Source organism: Lucilia sericata, unplaced genomic scaffold (genome assembly GCF_015586225.1).
Source record: "Lucilia sericata isolate MDLA Ls3-8-SP2 unplaced genomic scaffold, ASM1558622v1 Contig000202F_arrow, whole genome shotgun sequence".
NCBI classification, from domain to species: domain Eukaryota; kingdom Metazoa; phylum Arthropoda; class Insecta; order Diptera; family Calliphoridae; genus Lucilia; species Lucilia sericata.
The window spans coordinates 276857-302212 of NW_023994230.1; the positions used below are offsets into that span (position 1 = coordinate 276857).

General features: G+C 30.9%; 1 protein-coding gene across 1 annotated transcript in view; it reads left to right on the plus strand.

The window, feature by feature from the left end:
* Positions 1-21562, plus strand: part of LOC119601959 (probable serine/threonine-protein kinase DDB_G0277165) — a 119197-nt gene extending 97635 nt beyond the window's left edge. Inside the window, exon 2 of the mRNA XM_037953266.1 lies at positions 20978-21562. Coding sequence (XP_037809194.1) covers positions 20978-21562 — 585 coding nt within the window. The remainder of the gene's footprint in view (positions 1-20977) is intronic.
* The last annotated feature ends 3794 nt before the right edge of the window (positions 21563-25356 follow it).

Here is a 25356-nt window from a genome sequence, read left to right on the forward strand (position 1 = left end):
CATTTAAAATATAAAAACAAAAACAAAATAATAAAGAATGATACGTGTATGGGAATACGCGTGTGTCTATAAACATTGTCATTATACCCGGTAGTTTTAAAAGTAACAATTGTTTACTTACTCAGTACAATAGGTACAAATTGCAAATAATCATAATTTTCAAATATTATTAAACTTTCGATCCACAAGCCCTCTAATTGTCTTCCTTTGCATTACTTTTCACCAATGAAAAAGCTAGTTATAATTTGGAAACTAACAATATCGTAAGTCAAGATTCGTGACATGTTTGACTACAAAATATGAAATTTAATGATCTACAGGGCACTCACAGCTCTAAAAATTTCTGCTGCCTCCGCGTAAACAACACCTCAACAAACATATATGTAAATTGTATTCCTTTATGGTTCACCACTTTGAGATTCACCATTTCATACACATTTACCCAACACCAATACCATACAATTGTGGCATTAACGTGACTCCTTATATGAATGAGAGAAAATGGTTTGGAAATTCACAGTTTAAGTCCATCGTACAATAATAATTGTTGTTGTTTTCGTCGTTATTACTGCTACCGTTGCTGCTGGATGTCATGTGTAAATGTCAGCGTTGGTCATTATTTTAATGCCGATTAAAATATGTTGACAATGCTCTTTTATATTTTATATAATTTTTTATTTTATTTTTTTTTTCGAATTTTCCCCTCCAGCACACGTTCGTTTGAATGTCCTGTGTTTTCATTTCAGAGCTGCTTAAAATAATATTTTCATATGAAATGCAGAATGTTTTTCTGATTTTTTTTTTTTTTTGGTTTAACATTTATTTTTTGCTTTTACTCCAACAAGGATTAATACTCGTATTATTGGAGACAATTTCTGTCATTTTAAATTGTTATGAAAAATAAAATTTAATTTATTTAAAGAAATATACTGCAAATGCTTTTAAGTTAAATTTTATGAAGCAGAATTCTCATGTTGAAAATGAAATTTAAATTTTGTAATAAATACTGTTGGTAGTAAAAAAGTGTTGAGAAATTGTTTTAAATTGTGTTAATTAATATAAATTGGTTTAAGTATTAAGTGATGGTATTTTCTTTAATATATTGAAAGAACTGTATAACTATAACTGTAGTTGAAATATATTTAGAATAACAATAAAATAATAGACATCAAAGAAAATTTTGTAAAAATTTAAAATTTCTAAGTTTTTTATGTTTGGAGAAATATTTTGTCTACTACTAACTAACTAACTAACTAACTAACTAACTAACTAACTAACTAACTAACTAACTAACTAACTAACTAACTAACTAACTAACTAACTAACTAACTACTAACTAACTAACTAACTAACTAACTAACTAACTAACTACTAACTAACTAACTAACTACTAACTAACTAACTAACTAACTAACTAACTAACTAACTAACTAACTAACTAACTAACTAACTAACTAACTAACTAACTAACTAACTAACTAACTAACTAACTAACTAACTAACTAACTAACTAACTAACTAACTAACTAACTAACTAACTAACTAACTAACTAACTAACTACTAACTAACTAACTAACTAACTAACTAACTAACTAACTAACTAACTACTAACTAACTAACTAACTAACTAACTAACTAACTAACTAACTAACTACTAACTAACTAACTAACTAACTACTAACTAACTAACTAACTAACTAACTAACTAACTAACTAACTAACTAACTAACTAACTAACTAACTAACTAACTAACTAACTAACTAACTAACTAACTAACTAACTAACTAACTAACTACTAACTAACTAACTAACTAACTAACTAACTAACTAACTAACTAACTAACTAACTAACTAACTAACTAACTAACTAACTAACTAACTAACTAACTAACTAACTAACTAACTAACTAACTAACTAAACTAACTAACTAACTAACTAACTACTAACTAACTAACAACTAACTAACTAACTAACTAACTAACTACTAACTAACTAACTAACTAAAACTAACTAACTAACTAAAACTAACTAACTAACTAACTAACTAACTAAACTAACTAACTAAAACTAACTAACTAACTAACTAACTAACTAACAAAACTAACTAACTAACTAACTAACTAACTAACTAACTAACTAACTAACTACTAACTAACTAACTAACTAACTAACTAACTAACTAACTAAAACTAACTAACTAACTAACTAACTAACTAACTAACTAACTAACTAACTAACTAACTAACTAACTAACTAACTACTAACTAACTAACTAACTAACTAACTACAACTAACTAACTAACTACTAACTAACTAACTAACTAACTAACTAACTAACACTAACTAACTACAACTAACTAACTAACTAACTAACTAACTAACTAACAACTAACAACTAACTAAACTACTAACTAACTAACTAACTAACTAACTAACTAACTAACTAACTAACTACTAACTAAACTAACTAACTAACTACTAACTAAACTAACTAACTAACTAACTAACTAACACGAACTAACTAACTAACTAACTAACTAACTAACTAACTACTAACTAACTAACTAACTAACTAACTAACTAACTAACGACTAACTAACTAACTAACTAACTAACTAACTAACTAAAACTAACTAACTAACTAATAACTATACTAACTAACTAACTAACTACTAACTAACTAACTAACTTAACTAACTAACTAACTAACTAACTACTAACTAACTAACTCTACTAACTACTAACTAACTAAACTAACTAACTAACTACTAACTAACTAACTAACTAACTAACTAACTAACTAACTACTAACTAACTAACTAACTAACTAACTAACTAACTAACTACTAACTAACTAACTAACTAACTAACTAACTAACTAACTAACTAAACTAACTAACTAACTAACTACTAACTAACTAACTACTAACTAACTAACTACTAACTAACTAACTAACTAACTAACATGTTTTACCCGAATGGCCTGCTACCGTCTTAGTTGCTGATGCAGGGCTAATTTCCATTTGTCTTTGTTAACCAGTGCTGACGCCATGTTGTATCCGATCCTAATTCCTTACCAGCTGGAACTTCCACCTACAACCTAGTGTTTTGATTGAGAATAGGGTCCTCCGTATTTATGTAATTTGTTTGTTAAAGGTTTTAGAAAATCGATTTGTCGCGGATGGTTTATGCTCCAAAGTGATTCGTGAAAAATGTTGTCGTTTTAAGGAGGCTACTGGACACTATGTATTGATAGGGCTTATATAACCCTAATGTTTTTGTATGTCATTTTAAAGGCTTGAATTCCCCAAAATTTCGAAACAATTTATTAAATTTTAATGTCTTTGTCATAACTTCAAGCTTTAAAAATTCTGGACAAATTACATTTCACCTGTTGCTATCTAGCAACCAAAATAACAAAATTATTAAAAATTTATAAATGTCTATGTGTTAAAAACCTTACTTACAAACAAAAAAACATATACATTTGTCTGGTTTTAAGGATACACATGTTTGTTGGTTTTGTTTTTTTTTTTGGGGTAGAATGAAATGAAAAATACATATAAAGTTTTTAATCTTTCCTTTTAACTTAAATACTAACGGCTGTATTTATAAAAACTTATTTTAGGTTTATTAAACAATTTTAGGCAAAATTCAGGAAAATCGTATTTATAAACGTGAAATAGCTTAAAACACCTTCAATAAACCATTGACAATTAGAAGAATTTTATTGTAGGCTCGACCCTTCTTTAAGCCAACAATAACTTGATTTTTAAAAATTTTTTTCTCAGATAAAGATTTTTCCGGTAATTTTAGGTTGATTGCGAAAAGTAATTATGGTTTCTTTTAAAATAAAATCTAAAAATTCTAATTTTAACGTTTACAAATTTGTAAATAAAATCCCAGAAAATTTTTAAACGATTATATTTTGAGGAAAAAACTCAAATCTAGGCATTATTGGATTAATGCATGAATATTTGACAATATTCCAATTGTCCAGCACTATTTTTAGGCAATTTGGAAATGCCCGTCTGTCAACCAAATGATGGACAAAATCATTTGATTTGGCTTTTTCAAAGTTTGTTGGTTAAATATAATGCCATAAAGTAATTAACCATGTAAATTATATTGATTAGTGTTATACTAATGCAAAATATATTCGCCGGCATTAAAATTAGTCAAATATCAAAGAAATTTATCAATATTTGCAAAAATTTATCAAAAATTGCAAGGAAAATAAGTAAAAATAAGAAAATGTGTCATAGTGATGTATATTTTGTCGCAAAATATCCGTTATTCGGATACTTTTAATAATAATAGAAATTATATGTTATATTTGTACATCTGAAATAAATAGACATTTATTAAAGCCATATATATATTTATTTTTCTTAATAGTTTGTTTTTATTGTCAAAAATCTATTATAAACAAAAATATGAAATTAAGAAAATCGAATCAACGAATATTTTATCCTAATTGTACGCAACACTAACACATAAAATGACAGCCATATTGTACAGTGCTGCCAACTTAAACATAAATCAGCACAATAGTTAATATACGTTTATTATTTGTTTATGAATATCACAATAAATCTTCTTAACACATTCTGTTCAATCACTCTCTTTGCTAAGTCCCTTTTTTTTAAAGATCCCAGTGTGTTTCATAAATGTTTGTAGCCATTTTGGTTTTACACAAAACAACCATATACGCAAAGGAAGTATTTATTAAAATTATCGAAATTGCTAGATTAATAACAAATACCTTAATAACTTGTAAATTTGTAAAAGTTAAAATAAATATGTGTTTTTTTTCTCGAATATTTTGTAAATTAATAGTTGTATGTTAAGGTTGGGGCCCAGCTGGTTGAGTGGAAATATTAATTGAGGTAGAGAGATAAGATATATATGTTAACATCTATAGACTTTTGTACATACCTATTTACACCCACCGGATATTAAATATTTATTTGTTATTTCTTTTTGATGGTTAGATGAGCAGATGAGTTTATTCTTGTTTAAATATTTCTTTTGGAACACACACCTGTGAATACATACATATGTAAGGATTTGGGTATAAGCATATGCTTTTAAGCAGAAATTAGTTGGTGAAGGGAAAATGTTAATTTCATCATTAAATAAAGTTAGTTACAGTGGGCTTCGATAAACGTCCTTCATACATATATAGGATTTTGATATTCCGCCCATATAATTAGAGAGATGCTAATCTACTCTCAAAAAATTGGTCATCACATCAGATACAGGTGAAGTCACCTTAAATTTTTGAGTATTTCTAACTTTCTATCTAGGTAACCTTAACTCAGCTGATAGTCAGAAACTGAACTCTTTAACTCAACTGATAAACTCTCTCGGATTTTGTGAGCTAATACTCAAACATCGGACTTTTGCCCGATCGCATACCAGATACAGAAAACACAGGGAACTTTGAAATAAAGATCTCAGATAGAATATCATGGTTAAGAGAAACATTGTATCAAATACCCGCTGGAATCCGTTGCTACATGGACGGCCCTAAACTGGTTTACAAAACGGCCCAGAAACAGAAATATACTACCGTTTATCTAATCACAAAACTAACTTGCAGACAAAAGTTCGGCAATAATGGAATTTATAAACTGTATAAGAATAATATGGCACCAATAAGGGCAATATCATTTAATAAGGTCTAATATAAGACTGTAAAAGAGCACTGTGTTATTTCGGTACCAGGACTTTCGGAAGTTATCCGTAAATAAAGATCGAATGTACTTGCTGTAAAGTCTGATGCATAGAGAGCTGAATTAATAATATTGGGTTAGACAACTCTATAAGGAATAAGAAATTGATGGGCAGAAATACGAAGATTCGCTGGGTAACTCTTATGGAAATAGGGTGAGAAGCCTTCTCAAAATGAGCAAGTCCGAAGTATGATGGGTGAGTTTTCTAAGTGGACACACAGGTTTACAGGCATAACAAAACAAAATTGGGCGAGCGGATCCAGAATAGGTTAGGTTAAGTTGGCAGGTTGTCCTCACGATGTATTCACTGGAGACACACTTGGGTCCAGTATATTGATCCCTTTGTGATACCTGAAACGAGAGAAAACGGTCACTTCGACCTAATTACTCTGGTTTCCTAAACCGAACCACTTTGTCGAACGAATATAGGAATCTATCTTTATGAAGAGCATAAGGAGAGAACAAAGAAACTCTGAAACAATTTGTTTGTCATTGCTAGGCTTTCAACGAAAATAGATTCAAATATCTTGAATGCATTATTATTTCGGATATAACATGTCTTACGAACATTGATTGGAAAGTTCTTACGAATTATTTCAAAGAAACTGAGTTTCTGAGAATCTTATGATAATACCTTCATAGATAACAACTGATCCACGCTTGCGAGCAACAGAATTCTTCCAAGAGCAGGGAAATTCCATACTAGTTTGGAAAATTCATAGGAATGACGTTAATGAAACAGAGTTTCTGATCATCGCGCCGATAGATCTGATTGAATAGATCCGATAGAAGATTGTTGTAAAACTCAATAAGAACTTGGTTAGTGGTTAGCGTTAAAGTCTGGTAGACTGAAGGTGGTTGGTTCGATTCCCACCTGAGGCACTGATTAAGGAGCGCACAACAGGCCCGATAGAGGCCTAGGTGTATTTCTTGGGATTTGATGTATATACATCTACCTTTCAAACTAACTAACTAATTTACTGGCAAAAACCATTGGGTGCTACTTAAGCAGTAATTTCAAAACGTTTGCGAGAAGTAGAATTCATCCTAAAGCAGGGAAATTGGATACCTTGCGAAGTGAATCCGAGAGACATAGAGGCTTTTATTAGCCGGTTATATACTAAATGCTGCTTGAATGGTATGAAAGAAAATCATGTTTAGTTTCATTATTTGCCATGAAAAATGTAACCATTATGATAAGTCGAAAATCTGATGTGATTTGAAAATCAAATTCAGCCTCTAGTTTTCAAGTTTTATACCTTACAACACTATAGTGGGAAACATCACCACAAACGCTATTATGCGTTGTAACGCACACAAACATTGGGCCTACACCCACCTTAAAGTATAACAATTTTCTTTGCCGATTATGCCATGTTCGTCCATCTGTCTGTTTGTTCTTGTAATCAGAGTTCAGATGGCAATTTTGATAATAATTCGATGAAATTTGGAACACACAATGCTTTAGCACCAAGGACTATACCTATTAATCTTAGTTTAAAGCTTTCGATTATTTCACCATACATTGGGACCTCCCCCTAATATGGCTTTGGAGCTCATAACTAATTTAAATATATGGGCAATTTCGTGTCGCTTTAAAAAAACCAATTTGGATGAAATTTTCAGCTCTATCGGTCGGAGTTAGAGGTAATCAATGTTGGACATTTTGGTCAAATGGTTTTTTTCCAAATGGGTGTAATTTTCCTATTGGTTCTAGTAAAAATTGTTCAAATGACTTTATATAGCTATTTCTTCAATCTTTCCAAAATTTGTTTTATCAAATTTTTTAAATTTGTAAAATGATGGGTCCGTGATAACCATAGCCCCGCAAAGAAAATCTTCTTCCGGAAATGCATTTAATGCCCATATATGCCATTAGTACCACTTTGAAAACCGGAACAGATGAGTTTTTTACATAAATCCATTTATCAAATTTTATGTGAATAGATCCATATTTGACCAAGGCCCCTATAAATCAGAAAATAATTTTGTTGTAAATAAATATTACAGATACTTATATAGGAATTGAGATAAAATCCGACAATAAGTAATAAAAATTAATTTCGATGAAATTTGGCATTTTTGTCATAAAAGGTTTTTTTAAAATGAGTGTAATTTTCCACCTATTGATTCTAGTAAAATTGCCTAATGGACTTTATATAGCTATTTCTTCAATCATTCCAAAATTTTTTTTATCAAATTTTTTAAATTTTCATAATGATGGGTCCGTGATAACCATAGCCCCGCAATGAAAATCTCCTTCCAGAAATCCTTTTAATGCCCATATATGTCATTAGTAACCCTTTGAAAACAAATCAGTTTTTTAACATACATATATCTATTTATTTTATTTTATGTGAATAGGTCTATATTTGACCAAAAGAACGAAATGACTTTTGTACTTCACCAATATGAGGGTTAAATTTTTTTGTTACAATTTGACTATAAGGTTTCTAATTTTATTAGAAATTTATTTGTGGTTGCAAAAGGGTTTAACTTTAAAATTGATGTATAGCTGAACTTTGTGGTTGGAAATATTTGTGGGTTTGGTCGTTTTTAATTTCCTTTTAGAACTGTTGGGGGATGTAGTTTTGTGAAAGGAGTTTCTTTAAAGCCTATATGGTTTGTATATTAAAATTTATTTTCTAGATCGTTATAATCATATAAGAAACCGTTTTTGAATAGTTGTTTCTACATCAAACCCATAAAGTCATATTAAAGATCACAATTTTGACAAGTTAGAGCATTATAATTGGCTATGAACTTTAACTTAATTCCGGAAAGTGCCCTAAATACATATAACAAAATTCAATTCAATTTCAAATTGATTGACTTATCTTCAAAATTTAATTAATATAAAGAATCGTACATAACTTCCTATTAGTTTCAAAGCAGGAAATCAAATATCTTGTGTTTTAAAGCGAGTGTTTCCTTTTCCTAACAATAGTATTAAACTTCATCAATGCCGGACTGCAATTGTTTAACTTTTATATAACAGCATGTGATGTATTTATTCATCCATCCATATAAATATTATCATTATCTGTATAGAATTGTATTTAGATTCGAATACTTTAACAAGACTTCATAAATTCTCACAAAACTATTGTTGTGGTTAAGGTTTGTCTTTTCTTTAGATTTCAGTTGCCCATAATGATATAACAATAGACTATAATAAAATTCCGATATTATTAAAAGGAAATCATTAAAATTGTTAAATTATGTTTGAAAAACTGACTGAAGAAAATATTAAAGTCAAAGAGAAGATAAAACCACATACTTGAAATGTTATAATGACAAACAATAAGTACTGGAAATATTACAACAAATATTTATTTTTTAAAGTAAAAAATCTTTACTTATAATTTTGTTCCACACTGTTAACTAATATGAGTTGGTCGGCTGGCTGCCTATGGCAGATGAGTTGACTTAACTACTGTTACCAAAAAAAAATGAAACTAAATAAATTTTTCCTATTCATTCAAGTAAACGTATCCATTGAAATGGAAAAATGTGGTTAAAGAAATTACAAAAAAACCCAAAATACCAAAAATATTTATTTACTTTGTTTTTGTATTTTTTTCTCTCTTTCTTTTCTGTTTGAAAGTGTTAGGGCGCCACTTTAAACCTTTTTTTCAAAAATCATTTTAAGTTTTGTTTGGGCGTTGCGATGATTTTTCTAAATTTTGCTAATTAATTGGAAATCAATGAATTGCGGATTTTAAAATGGAAAAAAAATTTTGAAAAGTAATTATTTATAGGAAATTAATGAACAAATTTCAGGAAATTGGGGAAAAAGTAATGTTAAAAAGCAATATATGAAAGTCATAGTTAAATGTTTACTTACGCAGTAGACAGACGAGATAAAAAACTAAAAGAAACTAAATGGAAAAGGCGGTCTAGCCAGATTACACCATAGAATGATATCTGGCTAGACTGCCCGAAATTGTCTTTTTTGAAATGTAGGATTCGTATGAATCATATAGAGCAGCATAGAGGTCAGTGTCTGATACCAAAGGATGAAGCAGTATATTTTATCTAAAACAATGGTATAATCTGATAACTATATTTAAATGATTGAAATAACTAGTCAGACAGAAGAGACTATTAAAGCTACAACGACTAAAGACATGGTTTGTTGTAGCCACTGTTACATGGGTCGTTAGACTGGCAACGATGAGTATGCTACATCTATACGGTATGCAAGGATTGAACTCCGAAAGCCCCTAAAATCGGGCTTTAAAGTAAAGTTAGACAGTACGGAAAGCTGAACAAACTGCAGAGATATTTTTAGTATCTTAAGTCGCACTAATAACTAACTAACTAACTAACTAACTAACTAACTACTAACTAACTACTAACTAACTACTAACTAACTAACTAACTACTAACTAACTAACTAACTAACTAACTAACTAACTAACTAACTAACTAACTAACTAACTAACTAACTAACTAACTAACTAACTAACTAACTAACTAACTAACTAACTAACTAACTAACTAACTAACTAACTAACTAACTAACTAACTACTAACTAACTACTAACTACTAACTAACTAACTAACTACTAACTAACTACTAACTAACTACTAACTACTACTAACTAACTAACTAACTAACTAACTAACTAACTAACTAACTAACTAACTAACTAACTAACTAACTAACTAACTAACTAACTAACTAACTAACTAACTAACTAACTAACTAACTAACTAACTAACTAACTACTAACTAACTAACTAACTAACTAACTAACTAACTACTACTAACTAACTAACTAACTAACTAACTAACTACACTAACTAACTACTAACTAACTAACTAACTAACTAACTACTAACTAACTAACTAACTAACTAACTAACTAACTAACTAACTAACTAACTAACTAACTAACTAACTAACTAACTAACTAACTAACTAACTAACTAACTAACTAACTAACTAACTAACTAACTAACTAACTAACTAACTAACTAACTAACTAACTACTAACTAACTAACTAACTAACTAACTAACCTAACTAACTAACTAACTAACTAACTAACTAACTAACTAACTAACTAACAACTAACTACTAACTACTAACTAACTAACTAACTAACTAACTAACTAACTAACTAACTAACTAACTAACTAACTAACTAACTAACTAACTACTAACTAACTAACTAACTAACTAACTACTAACTAACTAACTAACTAACAACTAACTAACTAACTAACTAACTAACTAACTAACTAACTAACTACTAACTAACTAACTACTAACTAACTAACTAACTAACTACTAACTAACTACTACTAACTAACTAACTAACTAACTAACTAACTAACTAACTAACTAACTAACTAACTAACTAACTAACTAACTAACTAACTAACTAACTAACTAACTAACTAACTACTAACTAACTAACTAACTAACTAACTAACTAACTAACTACTAACTAACTAACTAACTAACTAACTAACTAACTAACTAACATACTTATTTCCAGCTCTTGACCAAACTATTAAATGGTGCTTCGAATAACGGATTATTATATTCGACTGTGCCGAATCTTCACCCTTCACCATAATGTGTTAAAAAAACAGTTAGTATTTCTGTTTTATAGAAAGTGTAAAAAAGTAGAAAATTTTTAAGAACGAAAAAGTACCAAAAAGCTCCTTTTTATAGGTTCTCACTTAATTCGGGCTCTACATGCTTAATTTCATGATTCTACGTTCAATATCTCTCTAGGTTCAATATTGTGAAAATTGCAAGTACCTTTTGAAGAAAGGAAAAGTATCCTTTTATATGTTCTCACTTAGTCCGGGCTATACACGCTTAATTTCGTGTTTCTACATTTAATGTTATAAAAAATTCAAAAAGCACTTTTTGAAGAACGAAAAAGTACCAAAAAGTCACCTTTTTATAGTTTTTTAATCCGTATGTTTCATGGTTTTAGCCAATAGCAACACACTACTTAACAAAAATTGTCGTATGATTAGGTATGTTGTTTGTTAATAATTTCTGTCTCAGCATGCACCAAAAATCTCAGTTTTTTATAAAATTTTCAGAAGTTGTCTCGGATTTTTGCGCATATCTCCGTTATTTATGGACCGATTTTGCTGATTTATTGATGATGAAATATCATTCTTCTCGAACGTGTGTCTGATAGAATTATTGAAGATTTAGATCTCGCAGATATCTGGGGTCTTCTAAAAACTGATTTCAACAACATTACACGGACATAAAGACAGACAGACAGACAGACAGACAGACAGACACACAGACGAACATATCTAAATCGACTCCGCTATTTATACGGATCCAGAATATACATATATACTTTATAGTGTCGGAAAATTATATTATAGAAATTACACCAGGGTGAAGGATATAAAAAGTAAAGATCTTTGGATCAGAATTCGTCGTTTCTTCTGCCTTTTTGCCATTAATATAATTTCCATTGGATTGTGTTTTCTTACTTGTAAAATTCTTTCCAGATACATATTATGGGGACGTATGGCCCGATTTTGAAGGGCGACGAACATGTTTCTTCCCAGGTTTAAAAATAGTGCTCAACTTCTTGTGTGACTTGAACGACTTTGTCTCAAAAGGGTTTTTCGTAGAGTGCGATTGTGTGTTGTGTTGGACTCAATTTTCTTTAAGTTTGCCACTTTTAGATATATCCTCTTCTCCTTAATATTTAAGGTTTTTTGCTCTCTAACAAATTGTGAAACTATTGAACAATTTTAGTTGATTTCTTACTCAATCCCATTTAAGCTAAATACTATAAAAAATGATATGAAATTACTATTTGGTTTAGTGAAAATAATTCTTTGAGTATTTATAGATATTAGGCGCCTAAAAATATTGTAATTCATGCCAATTTAAGGCCGCATTAGATACGGTCTAAATACCATAATACTTTCAGTATTTATGATATTAAATAACAAAAAAAAATCAATATAAAACTAACAATTTATTTGTATATAAAAACATTTTTTTTAGAATTATATTTATATTCTCTTTTAAGTAGGCGACCATAATTTATGACAAAAACAAAGAATGTATGACAAAATTCAAACCTCAATAACCGCAAAAACGAAGTCATTTAAAAACGGCTTTTATGGGAAATTTATAAAAACAAAAAGAAAAAAACAATTTAACTGCAATATAAAGAATTAAATAATGTGCGTATAATTAAAAAATATAAAAAAACCTCAAACTCCGCAACTACATTATTTATGTATGTGTCAGTGTTAGCATACAAATACATACAATTTAAATAGTTATACATATACACTCTCACGTAAATAGATAAATATCCTGTTTAAATATATATTTTTTTAAAGTGTTTATTTTATTGTTGTTATTATTGTTATATAGTGTACACTATACAATTTATTATAAATATTATTTTCACTTCAATGTATTTATTTGTTGTTGTGGTTTTTAAAATAAATTCCAAATACAAATATTAACAACAACAAACTAAATTTTTTTATTATTAAATTACAAGAGTCCTTTACACCGACTAAAATATTGGGAAAAAGCATTTATTAATACCTGCAAATAAATATATAAAACCACAACAAATCACACAGCAATATAAATTTATTATGAGTAAAAAAACATAGATATATGTATTTGAATTGATTTATATGTAGGTATATGTGTACTTAATTGTGGTTTTAGTAGAGCATTGGTCAACGGACATCGGTTGAAATGACAAAAATTTGGCCATTGTATGTTTAACAATTTAAACAGAAACTAGATAATTAAGGAATTATAGTTGAAAATCGTAATGGAGGGTATATTGATTTTGTCATTCCGTTTGTAATACATTGGCCGTAGACCTACAAAAGTATTCTATGGCCTTATTAAATTCTAAGACGATTTAGCCTTGTCCGTCTGTCTGTCAGTTGAAAGCACAATAGAGGCCAAACGTTACAAGCTAGAAGGTTGAAATTTATCACAGTTGTTATCTATTGAGAAGGTTTTGTTTGGTATTAAAAATAAGCAATATCGGTTCACTATTTCACCTAGTATACCCCTGAAAACAGTTTAAAGAGTCATAAAGAAGTTAATTTGCAAGAATTCGCCATAAAATTGGGTACAAATTCCTTTAATGCATCCTGTGATTTATGTCGGACATCGGACCATAATTGACCCTACCCCCATGCACTATAGTGATGAAATTCGATACAAAAAAGTTTTATGAGAACAAAAATCTCTTTATTAAATTTGGTAAGGATCGACTTACAAGTTCCCTTCAGAAAATTACTCTAACGCTCTAAACTGATTTAATAATAGCAATATAACGACGAAATTCGATAAGTAGATGTATATTTTATGTAGATCCACTAAGAAGGAATTTTTGGAGATTTGTACATTTAGGCGTAAAAAAGGGGGAAAACGGATAAAATAGGTTTTCTTATACAATATTAGTGATACAAAAACAATTCTAAATTCTAAATCTACTCTTAAAATGAGCAGATGGGTGTCTGGTACTTTTTTCAAATTCATACTTTTAAGCTATGAAAATGTGTTAAAAAGGGGATTTTGGTACCTTTTTGTTTTGACCCCTTATAACTTTTTAACTAATAAACTTAATAACATTTTTGTAAATATTTTGTACAAATCTTCCTCAAATATTAGACATCTGTTTCGTAATTTTTTAAATTTCAGTCATTTTTGGGGTGAAAAAGGGAGTAAACTGTATTTTTAGTACTTTTTTAAGTACATTAAGAAAACTTTTTCGACTAACTCTGTAATATTTATTGAAGTAAAATATTAGCTAATTCACTGGGAAAAAAAGTACCAAAATAGGGGAAAGAGGGAAATTTAATTTATCCAAACAGGAAGAGAGAACTTTAAGAGAGAAGTTTTTAGTACTTTTTATCTCTATAATCGTACCAAAAACGCGTTTGGCAAAATGTCTTGAAAATTGTGGCCTTTACCTTGGTTTACACAAACAGCCAGCCATCCTATCGGACAAACTGACGGACGAACGTGTCTTAATTGACTCAGAAAGTGATTTTGAGTCGATCGAATCAGCACAAATGCATAATACCATTCTTGTTATAGGGGTGTAGGGTATAATAAAACCAAATTTTTAAAGCTAAATATCAGAATCTTAATATCGTAAATCGTAAAATTTTCAATAGTCCACGAGATGTTGAATTATATAAAAAAAAACAAAAAGACTACTACAAACTAGTCAGCTGAGAAATTAAGTGGAAAACCTATTATGTAAAGGGAAGATCAGTAGAAACGGCGTTGAATGAAGTTGTCCACTATATAGGTGAATCGTTCGAAAGCTAACTGTATACACTGGCGGTATGTATTGACATCGAAGGCGCCTTCAATAACGTATACACTGATACTCTTATCTATTCCCTAGATCAGTTTTATGTTGAGCGGGTGCACCATAACTGCATCAACTACATGCTAAGGAACATATGTATAAGCTGCGAGATGTACGATATAACGTGGTATTCGTGGTACACCACAGGGCGGCATTTTGTCCCCTTTACTATGGGTAACCACGATAAATAGCTTCCTAAGGACCTTAACTGAGAAAGGACTTAGACCTGTCTGCTATGCAAACGATGTCGTAATACTTATAAAGGGAAAGGATCCAAATTACTTGTGTAGAAGAGCTGAGGAGGCTCTGAATACGGCCTTGAGCTGGGCTTAACCTAGAGGCCTCAATGTTAAGCCGGCGTATATTGAACCCTGGACAAGGTATAGGTGACAGACTGAGATAAGTACTTAGGTGTAATACTTGACCGAAAATTAAGATGGAGGCACCACATAGAGGAAGGGATTAACAAGCACAACGGTGCTGGACACTATGTAGAAGAACCATAGGCATGAAATGGGGCTTAGTCCTACTATGACACATAAATATATGAGGCGGCATTTACAGCCGAACGGCTCATAACTTTAGGCGAACTGGCCAAAAGCGGTTATACGTCAACAATGTATACTGGACACATTGGAAGGCTATACACAATCATCGGGCGTGCCCGATAGCTTACCGAAGACAAAATATGTTGGAAACTTTGAAACGCTGATCCCAGATAGAATGTCTTGGTCAAAGGGAACTTTAGAGCAAATACTAGTAGGAATCCGTTGCTACACGGATGGCTCTAAATTGGGAGACAAAGTGGGCCTGGGTTTTTATATTGAAGACCCAGAAACAGAAATATACCAACGTTTACCTAATCACAACAGCAATAACGGAATGCGACAGTCAGAAGGCAATTAAGGCGATATCAGGTGATAAAGTTAAATCTAAAACCATATTGGATTGTAAAAAAGCTCTAACCGAATACTATCCCAGAGGTAAGGTTCACATCGTATGGGTACCAGTAGTCGGCAATGAAAGAGCGAATGGAATAGCTTTAAAGCCCTAATCGGCAAAGAGCTTTGTTAAGAGCTTTCTTGCACTCTTAATTTCACACGCTTGTATGCTTACACATGTATAAAAAACGATAAAAACCTGTAAGAGAAGTTCTCTTAGAGAACTTATTTTTTACTCTCTGCCGATGTAGGCTTTAAAGGGAAGAGAACTCGAGATAGTTTACCTGACGAACGCAAAACCATTTGACGCAACGAGGGCAGAATTAAAATTATGGCTGAGAGAAACCCATAAGGTCTCTTGGTATAATGAAACCGTGGGTAGAACCACAAAGATCCTATGTGGTGACCCTAACGAGAGCAGGACGAGAAGCCTCCTCAAAATAAACAAGTCTGAGGTTAGTATGATGGTACTTATTCTGAGTGCACACAGGATTACGGGCACACCTATACAAAATTGGACGTGCGGATTCAGACGAATGTAGAGCATGTAGAGAGGATAGTGAAACCACTTTCTTTGCCATTGTTAGGAATTCGTCGAAATTAGATCCAAATATCTTGGAAGTGATATTATTCCGGATATATGTAATATCCCTTACGAACACTGATTGGAAAATTCTTAGGAATTACGCCCAGGAAACTGAGTTTCTGAACATCGGACGATAATATATTTCAGTGAATACTATATAAGGTTTTTTCTTTGTTTTTACTAACAAACATTTTCCATGAAAAATAGCGCACAACAGGGCCGATAGTGGCGTAGGTGTATATCTTCGGAATTGATGTAGATACATCCTCCTATCAATCTAACCTAACCTATTAAAACAGTTTCTTAACAAAATTTTGTCTTATTTCCGTTTATTAACATAAACATTATATCACTCCTTGCTTAATCTTGTGACAGCTTTAAAAATGTGTCTGTCTGTCTGTCTATCCCTTTTAAAATTACATTTTAATGATGTCCTTTTATTTCATAGAATTTCGCAATTAAATAAATATTTGTCCACTTTTGTCGATTTTTTCTTATTTAAACAGATTCAGTTTCATGTGCAACCTTCACTTATGGTTTTACACACAAGGTAGTTTGAGAGTATAAATGAAACTATACATTTATTTTTCTTCTTCAATTACATCCACCATTAGTCTCGTGTAGAGTACATTTATTTCCAATTAAATTAAATTATACGCACACATACAAATATACCCGGCAGTTCTCAGCTTATAACTATAATTCTCTACAAAAGGACATTTTATATTTATAAAAATGCCTCTTTTTAGATTATTCAGGAACTCAAAAGTGACAATAGCTAAAAAGTTAGATTATAAGACAATATTTACGTGACAACTGTTACCGATAAAAAAAACTACTTATCCCTTTAACTCTTTCAAAACTCCTGGGTACATCATACACTGACAGACTGATACACAATACGCAATAAACACGTGTGCGTATACTTAATATCATTCATTTATTCGTTTTAAGCGCCTGGATCTGTCTGCATCTCTTGCTACTATAACTGTGTTCATTACAATTTAATGTCGCCCAATCAGTTGCAAATAAAAACAAAAACAATAAAAATTTAAATCGTAATAAAAACAAAGTTATTTCTGTCTGCAACAGAAATTTGTTGTGTGTAAATGCGTAAAATTCGTACAAAAAAAAAATCTGCGTATTTTTGTGTAAACTTGTGCGTTTTATTGTGTTTTTGTTTAAATGCAGCAGATACTTATCAAAAGTAATAAATATGTCACTTTTAATAAAAATTTTTAAATATATTGTCTCATTTTATGAATTTACTATGTGAGAAATATGTATACATACATATTTATTTAATTTTAAATGTAAACAAACTTTTGAGAGAAAATATTCAGGTGGATTATTCAATAGTAAAATCTTGTTAATGATGTAAATATTTTGAAACTGTTGGAGCACAAGATCAAATGAGTTTACAAGCCCTTGTTGAGTTTGATGGCAAGAATTGGAGGTTGGAGGAATGGATTTGATTATCTGCTGGGTATAGAAAGACATCTAATAGAGGTCAAAGTTGTGCCTCTCTTGGCATAACTGTTACTATCGGAAATACATCCCACTACTATATATGTCTCCTATAGAGCACTATGCAGCGAGTGTGACAGCCAGATCCCTTGCGAGTAAATCGCACAAAAATGTTTAAAATATTTTTTTTAATCAAAATCATGTGGAGTTTCACATCACATTATTAGAGCCACGATCCGATAAACGGTTTGATGGATTTGCAGTATTTATCAACAGATACAAGATGGATACAGCCATGGGTGTCGTTAAGTACACCCCCGATACGGATATGAACAGATCATTTAGTAGGTGTATGACCTCCAAGTTAAATTGGACCAGTTAGTTAGTTTATTTGTTTTCTAGTTAGTTAGTTAGTTAGTTAGTTAGTTAGTTAGTTAGTAAGTTAGTTAGTTAGTTAGTTAGTTTAGTTTTAGTTAGTTAGTTAGTTAGTTAGTTAGTTAGTTGTTAGTTAGTTAGTTAGTAGTTAGTAGTTAGTTAGTTAGTTAGTTAGTTAGTTAGTTAGTTAGTTAGTTAGTTAGTTCGTTAGTTAGTTAGTTAGTTAGTTAGTTAGTTAGTTAGTTAGTTAGTTTTAGTTAGTAGTTAGTTAGTTAGTTAGTTAGTTAGTTAGTTAGTTAGTTAGTTAGTTAGTTAGTTAGTTAGTTAGTTAGTAGTTAGTTAGTTAGTTAGTTAGTTAGTTAGTTAGTTAGTTAGTTTAGTTAGTTAGTTAGTTAGTTAGTTAGTTAGTAGTTAGTAGTTAGTTAGTTAGAGTTAGTAGTTAGTTAGTTAGTTAGTTAGTTAGTTAGTTAGTTAGTTAGTTAGTTAGTTAGTTAGTAGTTAGTTGTAGTTAGTTAGTTAGTTAAGTTAGTTAGTTAGTTAGTTAGTTAGTAGTTAGTTAGTTAGTTAGTTAGTTAGTTAGTTAGTTAGTTAGTTAGTTAGTTAGTTAGTTAGTTAGTTAGTTAGTTAGTTAGTAGTTAGTTAGTTAGTTAGTAGTTAGTTAGTAGTTAGTTAGTTAGTTAGTTAGTTAGTTAGTTAGTTAGTTAGTTAGTTAGTTAGTTAGTTAGTTAGTTAGTTAGTAGTTAGTTAGTTAGTTAGTTAGTTAGTTAGTTAGTTAGTTAGTTAGTTAGTTAGTTAGTTAGTTAGTTAGTTAGTTAGTTAGTTAGTTAGTTAGTTAGTTAGTTAGTTAGTTAGTAGTTAGTTAGTTAGTTAGTTAGTAGTTAGTTAGTTAGTTAGTTAGTAGTTAGTTAGTTAGTTAGTTAGTAGTTAGTTAGTTAGTTAGTTAGTTAGTTAGTTAGTTAGTAGTAGTTAGTTAGTTAGTTAGTTAGTTAGTTAGTTAGTTAGTTAGTTAGTTAGTTAGTAGTAGTAGTTAGTTAGTTAGTTAGTTAGTTAGTTAGTTAGTTAGTTAGTAGTTAGTTAGTTAGTTAGTTAGTTAGTTAGTTAGTTAGTTAGTAGTAGTTAGTTAGTTAGTTAGTTAGTAGTTAGTTAGTTAGTTAGTTAGTTAGTTATTTAGTTAGTTAGTTAGTTAGTTAGTTAGTTAGTTAGTTAGTTAGTTAGTTAGTTAGTTAGTTAGTTAGTTAGTTAGTTAGTTAGTTAGTTAGTTAGTTAGTTAGTTAGTTAGTTAGTTAGTAACGAGGATGTACTTATTTAACATCAAACTAATACACATAGGCCTTCATCTGGCCTTTTCCTCAGGTGGGAATCGAATCCCTCAAATCTATGTTAAATACTGTTCCGATTCACAGTAATCTTGAAACTTTTTAAGAAAACGTTTAACAATGGGAAAACACTGTTACATAACTTATATACATATATGTAAGATCATTATCACAGTCCATGAACTGCGATCCTAAATAAAGAATTATAGGCTAAAGATTTGGGATCGTGTTATTAAGTTCCATGCTTTGATATAAAAGACCTGTATTTCTCAGAAGACTCAAAGTACTTTTCCCGAACATATTTAAATCAAATTTTGAATTAGGGACTAGCTTTTGTCGGATATTTCGCTTCGTTTAGCCACGAAGTATAAAATGTATGTTGATATGAGTCTATTCAAATTAAAATTTCAATTCAATCATTTCAATTACAAATTGCCCTTAAAAAATCATAAACTGTTACTATTAGTAAATGGTAAAAAAAAGTAATAAAATGGAAATTAGTAAGTATGGCCACCTCCTACAACTGATTGGCAATTAAAGATTGTTTTAAATGAAAAGTTATTGTTTGAAGACTTTTGGCAATATGAAAACATTTGTCTGGTATTAGTAAAAGTAAAATGTTAATAAAAGAAAATAAAATAAAAGAAGGAATAAATTTCAAATAAAGAAAATACATTAAAATATAATATTTGATTTTGAATGAATTGAACAGAAGTTGAAATAAATGGGGAAATGGCCACTTACGCTTGAACAAACTTTTACCATTAAAATAAAATCGAAAATTATAGACAAAAAAAGAGAATAAAGTTTCTTTTTTTAAGGGAGACTGAAGAAAGAATAATAATATTTAAGCTGCACTAAAGTTAGTCTTATGAAACAATTACTGTGGCAATAAATTTATTAAACTACTAAGGAAGGAGTTTTGGAGTTAAGTTGTTTAAGGAAGGCAGTGAAACTTGGTGTAAGGGAAGGTGCAGTATTTAAGGAGACAATGGGGTATTGAGGGCTTTAGGGAAGAAGAAACCCACAATAGTGCTTCTAATATTGATAAAAATAAATTGACATGTAAGGCAAATAGGTATTTTATAAAAACAGAATCTGAAAATTGCACTTACACAAAGAAAGTAACATGTTTTTATTAAGTTTTATTTATTCCGGTTCTTCTTCTGTTCTTTTTCTTACAGATATTACTTTATCCCGAAGAGGGTTGGGCACGTACAGCATCCTCCTCATATTGGACTATAACGCCCTGTTGGTGGCAACCCAATCGTTGTCGTATTGAAGAATTTGCGGGCACTCAACGTCAGGTTACCAAAGCCAAAATGGTGCCACTTGAACAGAAAGGTTCTCTACTAATCGTTGGTCATTTTCGCAGTAAAAATTCATCATCATCTGCCTCAACAGCATCCTCGATGTCGGCAGCAGCATCAACAACATCTGCCGCTTCAACAACAACAACATCGACAACCACAACATTGTGCTCGCCACTGGCATCATCATCGTCAAAGGATAATGATGAATTTAAATTGTATTTAAGTTCAAACATTTCGATGGAAGACTATAATATGGGTTACTGTCTGACGGGTTTCGTTGAGCGACGATGTCAGCAAACGAATACATTTCAAATGACACATTTTGCTGTCATTAAACGTCAATGGCCGTCCTTAGCGCAAAATAATAAAAGCACTAAAACGAACAGCGGCAGCAGCAGTAGTTGGTCGACCAGCTGCAGTGGTGGTGGGGGCAATGCTGCTGAAAAGTCAACGTAATTATAGTATTTAAATAGGGTTTTTATTTACATATTTATTGGTTTTACTTGAAATGTACAATTTCCTCTTTATTTATTTTTTGTATCTCTCTCCCTCTCTCTATAAATAACAGTTTGTTTTTAAATCAAAATTGTTAAACTCGTAGCATACTGTTGCAGTGCTATTGATGATAAAAACTAAAGTATGTACTTTAACTAGTACCAACCAAAAGATAAAAATCTAAAGTATACTTTAAGGGCTTACAAAGTAATGTTACTAAAAGCATAATGCAAAGAGTTAAATAAGCTACTAGCTGGTTACTTTATTGTTGCTATAAACTTCGATTTTTATTTAAGTTTTTAATTAAATACTTTAAAAGGGTTTTTCATAAAAAAAATCCATTGTGTGTTTGTATATAAAATTATATATTTGTTTTAAGTTTGCTGCTTGAAAATAGTTAAATACATTTGTTAAAGTAGCATACTTTTTGGGATTAAAACTTGTGTGCAATGTATAGTTTAAAAAGCAGAAATTTTTAAATAATTTTTATGATTTTATTCATATTAAATAATTTTTATGGTTTTCTTTCATATTGAATAATTTTAATGATTTTGTAATATTAATTACTTTTCGTTTTAATTATTATTTTTGCGGCATATTAAATATGAAATTAGTTCGAAGAAATTTTTATAAATTGCGATATAATTATTGGATTTTCTGTTAAGAATAGTTAATAGGAAGGTCGTTTAACTTAATTTGATATGCAGTTCATTTAGACCGTATATCACATATCTTCTTAAACTGTATTGGGATACTTTTACGGAACCATATATATCCAGCTTATTGAAGAAGTACTTGTTCTCTGTCATAGTTATACTACTACTAAATAGTTTCAACAACCAACAACTGCCATTAATACACTCCATTCCGGTTTATAGAATAGTTCACATACAAGTTCACAAACGAGTTCATATACAAATCTATAGACAAGTCCACAAACTAGTTTATATACAAGTCTATAGACTAGTACCTAGATTAGTTCATATATCATTTCATAAACTAGTTCGTGGATTATTTCGTAGGCTAACCAATAGATCGTTCATTTGTCCGAAGATTAGTCCTTAGACTAGACCGTAGACTAGCCCATAGTCAACCCCATAGACTAGTCTTTAGACTTGTATATTGATTAGTACGAAGTATATAAAGATTTTCCACGGATTATCCGAATCCGAAAAAGATAGTGATTTCCACTAATGTCTAACCACTTGGTTGACTCTAATTCGTCTTTCGACACGGATGTACTCTTTGTAAACGAGGGTGAAGATAATCGTCGCTTTAGTGCCCCCTTTGTAAGCGAGAGTGGGGACAATTAAGCTTTTTGTCTGTCACTTCGTAATCTATGGGGTGATGATTAACTTCCTCGTAGAACAAGCACACGGTAGAAGTCAAAAATCAGCATGAAATCTAGAAAAGCTCTAAGGCTTTTACATCTGACAGTAGCAGAGAGTAAGAAATTAGTTCTCTACTGGTTTTGTGTGAGCATACGGATGTGTGAAAGAAAGAGTACAGGAAATCTCATTTCAGAGCTCATTGCATTTGTATGTTTTCCATAGACTGTAACTAGACGTCCTCTAGTGCAGCGTTTAGTCCATCGGATAGTCTGCCCTACAGTTTGACAAAGAGTCAATGCATCCGAAAAAGACAGTGATTTTCACTAACGTCTAACCACCTGGTTGACTCTAATTCGTCCTTCGACACGGTTGTACTCTTTGTAAACGAGGGTGAAGATAATCACCACCTTAGTGTCCTCTTTGTAAGCGTGGGGACACTTTACCTTTTGACTGTCTCTTCATAATCTATGGGGTGACGATTGACTTCCTAGGACAAGAACATGTTAAAATAGCTAGTCATCTGGACATTCGGTGGCTGGGGGTAACCCTAAGTGTTAAGCTAAATAGGTAGTTCGGGACTGTCCTACCGAACTGCTGGGTGTTGTCTAGTATGTCTATTGGATACTCTGTTCGACTAATCGGTAGACTTATTATAGACTAGTCCGTAAGCTGGTATGTTGAATAGTCCGTTGACAAGACCAGTCGATCAGCATGAATCCTAGAAAAGCTCTACCGATCTTACATAGACTAAATCGTAAATAACTATTAGCTCTCGCCGAGCTATTAGCACTAGACTGTTATCTAGCATGCTCATACAATAGTCTGTTGACTAGCCCTTTGACCATAAACTCATCGGTAGACTAATCAGTCTAGGGATTAGACTTTGGGCTAGTCCGTTAAATAGTTTATAGACTAGTCCGTAAGCCAGTTTATTGTCTAATTTTTAGACTCTAGTGTAGTTCATAGAGTAGTCTGTTGGCTAGCCTGAACTCTAGTCTATACACCCATAGTCTATTAGCATGAAAGCTAGAAAAGCTCTATTGCTGCTATATATAGACTAGTCTGTCGATTAATTCCATCGATTAGAACATCAATTTTTGTCTAGTACATACTTAGGATAAACTCATCCTTAGACTAATCCATAGACTAGTCTTTCGACTGGTCTATAGAATAGTTCCTAAACAGGCTTTTTTACTAATCCATAGAGTAGTTTGTAAACTCTTTCGTAGGCAAGAACATAGACTAGTTTTGTTGGCTACTATGTAGACTAGTCCATGTGCTAGACTAATTTATCTGATGACTAGACCGTTGTCTAGTTCATGTCTGTGTCAAATTTAAACTTCCCATTTCTGTTACAAACATTAAACCACATTTAACACAAGCTTATCTTGAAAACTATTAAAACCTCACTTACAGACATCTCTATCGATGCCCACGCTTTACTATATGTTGTTAAATCCGCCGACGAAATTTCGGGGTTATTCCGATTTTGTCATTCCGTTTGTAACACATCTGAAGATCACTCAATAACTACATGTATTCGGGATCCTTGTACAATTATAAGACCATCTGGATATGTCTATCTGTATGTCGGTTAAAGGAATGATAGAGCCCCGAGTTAAGGACTAATAACTGTCTATAACTATACTCTAAACCACTATAGTGGGGAGCGTATTAAGCGTTTGTGCTGCTGTTTGTACCACTCCAAAATATTGGTCTTACACCCACCTTAAAGTATCGGCTCAGAATCACTCTCTGAGTCGATTTACCTATGTCCGTCTATCCATCTTAGTTTTTGAGTTAGTGCAATAATTTGTTTTATTTATGAAATATTTTCATTGCTTCTATAACTAATTTCATTTCATTAATGAAACAGTTTCACCGTGGGGCCGAAAAAGTAGTTCATATTATTAATGAAATATTCTTCATCAATACAATGAAGGATTACATTAGCTTGTAAACAATTAAATATTTCATTGATCAAATTCAAGCTTAGAATGTAAATTTTTTTTATTAGTTCTGATGTATTTTTTACCAAACTTTTGACAAATATTTGTTGTTAATATAAGCTTTCATTTTGAGAGTTTAGTATGTTGATAGTAAGCTTCAAAAACTTTGAATACTGTGGCTCCAAATTCCATTATATAGAAATTCATTGAGATATTAAAATCCGATTCGTTGCGTTTGTTTCTGTAATTTGCTTTCAATCGATATGTAGACTTTCATGGTGTAAAAAGGTTTACTGTCAAAGAATAATAAGAAGTTGGACTATGACATTGTTTTACAACAATAACATTTCCTTCTCTTCACAGACGAGCAAAAAAAGAGATTTTAAGTCCGAAAAATATATTTATTAAATGTTTACTGATTAGATGTGGGCAAAATAAATTAAAAAATCTGCGAATGTAGAAATTTAAATGTTAT